The sequence below is a fragment of the Babylonia areolata genome, chromosome 35 (assembly GCF_041734735.1).
Source record: "Babylonia areolata isolate BAREFJ2019XMU chromosome 35, ASM4173473v1, whole genome shotgun sequence".
In the NCBI taxonomy this organism is placed as follows: domain Eukaryota; kingdom Metazoa; phylum Mollusca; class Gastropoda; order Neogastropoda; family Buccinidae; genus Babylonia; species Babylonia areolata.
Window position 1 is genome coordinate 7,519,941 of NC_134910.1, and position 10,000 is coordinate 7,529,940.

Below are 10,000 nucleotides of genomic sequence, written 5' to 3' on the forward strand. Positions count from 1 at the left end.
GAAAGAAAAAAAACAACCAAACAAAAACAACTACAGCTTGAGAGAGAGAGAGAGAGAGAGAGAGAGAGAGAGAGAGACAGACAGACAGACAGACAGACAGACAGACAGAGACAGAGAGAGAGACAGAGAGAGACAGATACAGGGACATACATACATACATACATACAGACAGACAGACAGACAGACAGAGATCCATTTCTTTCACCATGAACACTTACAGTCAGTGCTGTCTTGAACGTGTGCTCTCCAAGGAAGTGCTGCATCATGGCTATCACGCAGGCACCCTGAAACAGAGAAAGATGATGCTGCGTTCAATATAGGTTGTACTGTTGTTCCATCAAGTTGTCCATGTTGCAATGCATTGTACTGCGCTGGTTTGTACTGTATCAGTATCAGTATCAGTATCGGTAGCTCAAGGAGGCGTCACTGCGTTCGGTCAAATCCATATACGCTACAGCACATCTGCCAAACAGAGATGCCTGACCAGCAGCGTAACCCAACGCGCTTTGTCAGGCCTTAAGAAAAAAAAAAAGAAAAGAAAAAAAAGTAAAAATAACAAACAAAAAATAATACGATAAAAAAAGAAAAAACCCCAATAATAATGATGATGATGATAATAATAATAATGATAATAATAATAATAATAAAAATTAAATAAATTAATTAATAAATTTTAAAACAAAATAATAATAATAATAATAATAATAATAACATACTGTACAGTACTGTACTGTACTGAGAAAGAACGTAGCAGAATGGTTAAGACGCCTATCTGCTAATACAGGTTCACGCGGGTTCGAATCTCGTTCTCACCCCTTCTCCCAAGTTTGACTGAAAAATAGAATAGAATAGAATAGAATAGAATATGTCTTTATTACCAAGTGTACCGGGGTCACAAGGAATATTTGGGGTGGGGGGGGGGGGGGGGGGGATAGTACATGACAAGATACGAACATAAATCTAAAATCATACGCAAACACAGATACAGTAGAAATTAGGATACATATAAGTGCATATCAATATAAAAACTTGTGCATACTCACACATGCACGCACTGCACACACACACACACACACACACACACACACACACACATATGCACACACGCACACACACACACACTCTCTCTCTCTCTCTCTCACACACACACACACACACACACACACACACACACACACACACACACACGTTTGAACAGAAGCTGCATATTACATATGAATGGGGCTGATGACTAGATCTTTAGGTAGATGGTTGTTGATTGCACAATTCTATTTCTCATACTGGATTTGTTCGAGAGACAGGGCATTGACTGCTTTGGGGAAAAAGCTATTGGCGAAGCGATTGGTTTTCGTCCTTATACTTCTGTACCGTCGACTACAGGGGAGCATCTCGAAAATCCCAAAAGCTGGATGTGATTTGTCCTGGTTGATTGATTTTGCTTTTTTGAGTAGCCGCTTATTTATAATATATGTCTTCTAGAGAAGATAGATCAGACCCGGTAATCTTGGTGGCACAATCAAACTGAGCGTCTAGTCATTCGGCTAAATAAACCGAGGTCCTCTGCAAAGCACGCACTTCGCACACTGAAAAAAGAACCCGTGGCAACAGAAGTACGGTCCTCTGTTAACCCTTTCATTGCCAAGGTCGCATTTATTCAGCAGCTAGGTAGAGGACCCATGTCACTGAAGGGTGATCAGATTATGGGTCTGTTATCCATGAACCTACTGCTCTTAATGTTCTGTGCTAGGACAGGCCATATTTTCTACACATTGCAGGGGGAATCCCCAGCTATTATTAGACACCTTATTTTCTGTGTTTGTAGCACAAGGGAATTTTGCACTCTAAATTGACTGGCGGTGAAAGGGTTAAACATCTGTAGAAGAAATCCACTCTAATAGGTACAGAGATACACATGCATCATCTCAAGGCCTGACTAACTTGGTTGGTTATGCAGCTTTCAGGCATCTGTCCAGCAGATGTAGTGTAGCATGTATGTATTTGTCCGAACACAGTGACGCCTCACTGACAAACTCAAACGGAAACTGTACAGCGTGGATTGTCCTGTGTTTGTACTGTGGCTTACCATGTTGCAATGTTCTGTGTTGTGCTGCATTGTACAGTACTGTACTGTGCTATGCTGAACTGTGCTGTGCTGCACTGTAATGTACTGTATTGTGCTGTACTGCACTGTGTCTCAGTTTCAGTTTCACTTTCTCAAGGAGGCGTCACTGCGTTCGGACAAATCCATACACGCTACACCACATCTGTTGAGCAGATGCCTGACCAGCAGCATAACCCAACGCGCTTAGTCAGGCCTTGAGTGCATGCTTACATATTTGTGTACCTATGAAAGTGGATTTCATTTTATGTAATTTCGCCAGAGGACAACACTCTCGTTGCCATGGGTTCTTTTTCAGTGCGCCAAGTGCGTGCTGCACACGGGACCTCGGTTTATCGTCTCATCCGAAAGACTAGACGCTCAGTTTGATTTTCCAGTCAAACTTAGGAGAAAGGGCGAGAGCGGGATTCGAACCCACACCCTCACGGACTCTCTGTATTGGCAGCTGAGCGTCTTAACCATTCTGCCACCTTCCTCCTCACTGTGTGCTATACTGTACAGTTCAATACTATACAGTCAGGACAGCAGTTGCTTCCTCTGCTATTCCGATGGTCATTGTCGGAAACGACTATCATTAATACTGGTTTCAGTTTCAGTTTCAGTAGCTCAAGGAGGCGTCACTGCGTTCGGACAAATCCATATACGCTACACCACATCTGCCAAGCAGATGCCTGACCAGCAGCGTAACCCAACGCGCTTAGTCAGGCCTTGAGAAAAAAAGAAGAAAAGAAAAAAAGGTGAATAAACAATAGATAAGCTTACATAAATAAATAAATAATAATTATAAATTTTTTTTTAAAAAGGTAGTAGTAATAATAATAATAATAAAAAGATAACAATGATGATAAATAAACAAATAAATGTAAAACATGAAGACACACATTCACACATACACCCACATACTGGACGAAACTATACTGTCCTGTATTGCACTGTGCTGTGTTTTGCTAAACTGTGGTTTATTTTCTGGGCTACGCTGTACTGTTCTTCATCACACTGGATTTTGCGAAACAGTACTGTACTGTGCTGTGCTGCAATGTACTGTAGTGTTCTCTAGTGTAATGTATTATAGTGTTTTGCACTGTACTGTCATTTAGTGTAGTGTAGTGTAGTGCGGTGTGGTGTACCATAGTGTAGAGTAGTTTAGTGTAATGTAATACAGTGTAGTGTAGCGTAGGATTTGGTAGTGTAGTGCAGTGTGGTGTGATGTAGTGTAGTGTAGTGTAGTATAGTGTGGTGCAGTGTAGTGTAGCGTAGTGCAGTGCGGTGCAGTGTTGTGTTGCATAGTGTGTTACAACACTGATTTGTTCATGTACACGCTGTATTCCACTGCATGCTTATTAACACACTTCACTGCAATCAGGCTTAGCGATCAATCAACTCGTTAACAAGCCAACCAAGCCCTGCATATTTGCAGAACTTGAACGCATTCTCTGACCTCTCCTGAAAAAAAAAAAAAAAAAAAGAAAAAAGCCAACCAACCGATAAACCGCATCCAACATCCATCAAGCTACCTGCAGATCGATCAATCAAGCAATCAACTGATAAACAAAATCAATCAGCAAGCGAACGAACCAAACACTCAATCAGTCACTCATAGGATCAAACCAACCAACCAACCACTCATATTCACAAGTTCATTCACTCACTCACTCACAAAAGTCAGTCATCTACAACCAACCAATCGGCATTACAGATCACAACACTAACACCAACCTTGCCGTAGGAGATTCTGTCAAAGATCTCGTTGATCTCGTCAGGGTGGTAGACGGGGACGTAAATCGGATGTGACGTCACCAGGCCGTCGAAGTCAAACACGTCATGGAGGTCTTCCACCACAAACTGATCAAACTGAAATGTGACGTCATGTTTTCGTTAGCATAAAAATTTTTTTTTAAAAAGAAGAAGAAAAAGAAGAAGAAGAAAAACAACAACAACAACAACAAAGTCCAAACTGTAAAATTACCTTCTATTTGTATCTGTATTTCTTTTTATCACAACAGATTCCTCTGTGAGAAATTCGGGCTGCTCTCCCCAGGGAGAGCGCGTCGCTACACTACAGCGCCACCCATTAAAAAAACAACAACAAAAAACAGAAGAAGTAGAAGGAGAAGAAGGAGAAAGTGATGAGGATGAAATGAATGAATGAATGAATGAATGTTTATTCTGCAACAGAGGAGACAGACCAGAAGAAGAAGAAGAAGAAGAAGACCTATTGACAAATATTCACTCTGCGTGGATATTTCTTTTCTAGCCATCTGTCCGTCTGTCTCTGTCTCTCTCTCTTTCTCTTCTCTTTTCTTCTTTTCTCTTCTCATCGTCGTCGTTCTCCTCCATGTTGTTGTTGTTGTTGTTGTCATCATGATCATCATCATCATGATCATCATCATCATCATCGTCGTCATCATCATCATCATCTTCTTCTTCTTCCAACTAACCAGCAGCTTTGCCAACCATGTAAGCCAGACAACCAGCCAGGCAACAGAAACAGATTATTAAACAGTATTCCAACAACCAACCGACCAAGCAAATAACCAACCAACCAACCAAGCAAATAACCAGCCAACCAACCAAGCAAATAACCAACCAACCAACCAACCAACCAACAAGCTCTAAGTGCATCAGCCACAAAGTTGTCCAACTGGCCTTCGAAAGCAATCGCTCCCAATAACCCCCACTCTGTTTCAAACTTCCACAGACGAAGCGACTGTGCATTTTGGGCGAATGGTCTAGAATGTCTGCTGCATTTCTCAGAAAAGCGCAGTGTCTTGTGGTAGAGTGTCGCCCACCCATCCAGGCCACCCACCCACCCACCCACCCACCCACTCAGCTAGCCTACCCCAGCAGCTAAAGACTCTCACCATTTTCCAGTCCGGGTGCACAAAGTGGACGCCAACGTACTCCATGTAGCTGGCGAATCCCTCGTTCAGCCACAGGTCATCCCACCAGGAGGGGGTCACCAGGTCCCCGAACCACTGCACAGCATTTGTTCATTGTGAAGTGAGATATACATGATACGTGATATCATAATGATGATGATGATGATACTACTACTACTACTACTACTACTACTACTACTTCTACTACTACTACTAATGATAATGATAATGATAATAACGATGCTGCTGCTGATGGTAATGATAACGATAATAACGATGCTGCTAGTGATGATGATAATGATGATGATAATAACGATGCTGCTAGTGATGATGATAATGATGATGATAATAACGATGCTGCTAGTGATGATGATAATGATGATGACAATAACGATGCTGCTAGTGATGATGATGATGATAATGATAATAGCGATGCTGCTGCCGATGATAATGATAATAACGATGCCGCTGCTGATGATGATAATGATAATAACGATGCCGCTGCTGATGATGATAATGATAATAACGATGCCGCTGCTGATGATGATAATGATAATAACGATGCCGCTGCTGATGATGATAATGATAATAACGATGATGCTGCTGCTGATGATAATGATAATAACATTGCTGCTGCTGCTGCTGATGATAATGATAATAACATTGCTGCTGCTGCTGATAATGATAATGATAATAACGATGCTACTGCTGCTGATAATGATGATAATAACCATGCTACTGCTGCTGCTGATAATGATGATAATAACATTGCTGCTGCTGCTGCTGATAATGATGATGATAATAACGATGCTACTGCTGCTGATAATGATGATGATAATAACGATGCTACTGCTGATGATGATAATGATGATGATAATGATAATAACAATGCTACTGCTGCTGCTGATGATAATGATAATATCGATGCTACTGCTGATGATGATAATGATAATAACGATGCTACTGCTGATGATGATAATGATAATATCGATGCTACTGCTGATAATGATGATGATAATAACGATGCTACTGCTGATGATGATAATGATAATAACGATGCTACTGCTGATGATGATAATGATAATATCGATGCTACTGCTGATGATGATGATAATGATAATAACGATGCTACTGCTGATGATGATAATGATAATATCGATGCTACTGCTGATGATGATGATAATGATAATAACGATGCTACTGCTGCTGCTGATGATAATGATAATATCGATGCTACTACTGATAATGATAATGATGATAATAACGATGCTACTGCTGCTGCTGATGATAATGATAATAACATTGCTGCTGCTGCTGATGATAATGATAATAACGATGCTACTGCTGATGATGATAATGATAATATCGATGCTACTGCTGATGATGATGATAATGATAATAACGATGCTACTGCTGATGATGATGATAATGATAATAACGATGCTACTGCTGATGATGATAATGATGATAACGATGTTGCTGCTGCTGCTGATGATGATAATAATGATAAATACAATACTGCTGCTGATGATGATGATGATAACGCTGCTACTGCTGCTGCTGCTGCTGATGATGATGATGAATGGTGATATTAAGTTATGGCTCTCATGCTTTCCCAGTGCCATATCAGAATACCAGTACACAGACATGGTTCGGATCTTTCCTTTGAGGACCAAGCACCACAGTTTATCTGTTTAGTTAGTGATTCATTAATCCATTATTCATTTATTCATTCATTTGTTTATTCATTTATTTATTTATTCATTTGTCTATTTGTTTATTGGTTTGTTTGTTTATTCATTCATTCATCTGCTCGTTTATCTGATTATTGGTTTGTTTCGTTATTCAAGTGTATATTGAATTATTCATTTGTCTCTTTACTGGCATATTTCCTTGTTTGTTTGCTGGTCTATTCAAGTCATAAAGACACAAGCACAAAAAACAAAAACTATAATAATTATAGCCATGGAATTGCAACTTTATAATAATAATAATAACAATAATGGTATTTATATAGCGCTGGGTCTTGTGCAGAGACAAATCAAAGCGCTTTCGCACCAGTCATTCACACGCAAGCAATAAACAAGATAGCCATCACACCAAAAGAACACACATTTACTTACTTGTTTGTTTATTTGTTTGTTTTTGTTTTCGGAAGTGGGGTACAGGGGTTTGGAGAGTGGCAGGAAAGTGGAAGGGGTGGGTGGGTGGGGGGGGGGGGGAGCAATCAGACGCCTTTCATTCAAAAGTTTCTTTAATCGTTTAAATGCGTTCTAATCAGTGAATTAATCAACTAATTCCCGTCGTTTCAGTTTCCACACACAAAAAAAGGGATCTCATCACGTTTGACGCTTCCATGACGCCTTACCTGATGCGCCAGCTCATGCGTGACGACGACGGCCACGCGCTGCTTGTCTCCCTCGCTGGACACGCCTGGCTGGTAGAGCATGGCGGTCTCCCTGTAGGTGATCAGCCCCCAGTTCTCCATTGCCCCGGCGGAAAAATCTGGGATGGCGATCATGTCTGAAACGAACGGTAAAAAAAATCTAAGAGCACTTGAATAAATATCTTAAGCAATTGTTCATTTGACCGGCCGCCGTGGCGAAGTATTTAGCGTCGCGGACTGACGGCTGGGAGGACGCGGGTTCAAATCCCAGCGGAGGTGGGTTTTTCGGCCCGTGGCCGGCTCCCACCCAGAGTTGAGTGTGCTGTGGGCTTAAATGGGGAGACTAGGACCACACAGTCGAGTGTCACCCACTTCAAAGGATGCGTCTTTGGGTATGTTGCTCTAATTACCTGACCAACACTGCAAGTGTCTGTATCTCTCGGGCTTGGTTAACGCCGGGATATCATTATGACAGGAAGCGTACAGTACAGCCTTGTCACGCAGTCCCAAACCAAAATGGACCTCCATAGCAACATCGTCATCATCATCGTCATCCTCCTCCTCCTTCATCGTCATCAATATAAACAAAATAGTCTCAAAGTCTGTGGCCTTTCATGCCCTGCTCTCATGGTGACCTCAGTTTCGATACCCCTCCACTTCCGTGCTTGGGATGAGTCCTGTCAATGTCGGCAGATTCATGGGGGGCTGTTGTTTGAGGGACGTGGTGGCGGTCTCCACTCTGGGAGGGACGCTCACTAAGTCTGGCTCCGCGACTAAGCCATTATTGTCGTTAGTAGGGGGCTTAGTCATGGCCTGGCTTCGCTAACGAAGATCTAGGAAGGGCGTTGTCCACGTCTGATGCAGGCACGCTCATGGCTGACAAGGCCAATGCGGGAAAAGCAGAGTCGGCCGCAGCGGTTGCAAGGGAAAGTCTGGTCTGGGTTCGCGGCTGCAGCGTCGTGGTTCTTCCTCCTTCTGCGTTTGTCCTCAAGGCTGGCCCTGCGGTTGTTTTCGAAGGAGGAGACAGCTTGGTGGATGGTGCGTCGCCAGGTCTCTCGATCAGCGGCTACTGCGGACCACTGGCGATGGTCAATGTGACAGGCACCGAGAGCTTTCTTCAAGGAGTCTTTGTATCTCTTCTTGGGTGCTCCTCTGTCACGGTGGCCAGTGGACAGTTCGCCATACAGCGCGATCTTGGGCAGGCGGTGGTCCTCCATCCTGGACACGTGCCCTGCCCAACGTAGCTGGGTCTTTAGCAGCACTGCCTCGATGCTGATAGTCTTTGCCTGCTCCAGGACCTCGACATTTGTGATGTAGTCACTCCAGTGGATGCTGAGGATGGTGCGAAGGCAGCGCTGGTGGAAGCGATCAAGCAGTCGTATGTGGTGCCGGTAGGTGACCCAGGTTTCGGAGCCATACAACAGGGTGGGCAGTACAACTGCTCTGTACACGCTGATCTTTGTGTCTTTCTTCAGGTGTTTGTTGTTCCACACTCTCTTGTACAGCCTGCCGAATGCGCTGTTTGCCTTTGCAAGTCTGTTGTCGATCTCCTTGTCGATCTTGGCGTCAGACGAGATGGTGCAGCCTAGGTAGCTGAACTGGTGGACCGACTTCAGCTCTGTCTTACCGATGTTGATGTGAGGAGCGTGGAATTCTTCCTGTGGGGCAGGCTGGTGGAGAACTTCCGTCTTTTTCAGACTGACTTCTAGGCCGAAGAGCTGCGCAGCCTCTGCGAAGCAGGACGTTATACGCTGCAGGGCCGCTTCTGTATGGGCGACGAGGGCAGCATCGTCGGCAAACAGAAGCTCTCTGATGAGTTGCTCCAGTGTCTTGGTGTGGGCCTGTAGCCGCCTCAGGTTGAATAGGCTGCCATCAGTGCGGTATCTGATGAAGATACCGTCGTCGTCGCCAAGATCTTCAGTGGCCTGTTGGAGCATCATGCTGAAGAAGATCGTGAAGAGGGTCGGCGCGAGGACACAACCTTGTTTCACTCCATTTCCAATTGGGAAGGGCTCCGAAAGGTCGTTGCTGTGTCTGACCTGTCCACGCTGTTCCTCATGTAGTTGGATGACCATGCTGAGGAATTTTGGGGGGCATCCTAGACGTTTCATGATCTCCCACAGACCTTTTCTGCTCACGGTGTCGAAAGCTTTCGTGAGATCGACGAATGTCGCATACAGTCCTTTGTTCTGTTCCCGACATTTTTCTTGTAGCTGTCTGAGAACGAAGACCATGTCAGTGGTGCCTCTGTTGGCTCTAAAGCCACACTGACTCTCTGGGAGATGTTCTTCGGCGATAGTAGGCACCAGCCGATTTAGGAGGACTCTGGCGAGGATCTTGCCTGCGATGGAGAGCAGAGTTATCAGTAGGGGGCTTAGTAGGTGGTGTTCTAAGTACGTTAAAACAGAACAGGCACCACTGAACACCACCGAAGTGACTCAGCAGCAGTGCAGGGTCTCCTCTGGTGTGTGGCCTCCTGGCGACCTAACATCGATGCTTCCCTGTGGACTGCCGACGCTGGAACTGCGACGGACGAACCCGGGTGTGGCCGTGTATGGGGGAATCTAAATGAGCGGCGTGGGAGTAATGCCACTGAAACGGTGCAGATGATGGGGC

General features: G+C 44.0%; 1 protein-coding gene across 1 annotated transcript in view; it reads right to left on the reverse strand.

Moving 5' to 3' along the window:
* LOC143277785 (aminopeptidase N-like) overlaps window positions 1–10,000 on the reverse strand; it is a 108,658-nt gene that overhangs the window by 25,862 nt on the left and 72,796 nt on the right. The window contains 4 exon segments of the mRNA XM_076582688.1: window positions 219–284; window positions 3,836–3,970; window positions 4,981–5,094; window positions 7,367–7,521. Coding sequence (XP_076438803.1) covers window positions 219–284; window positions 3,836–3,970; window positions 4,981–5,094; window positions 7,367–7,521 — 470 coding nt within the window.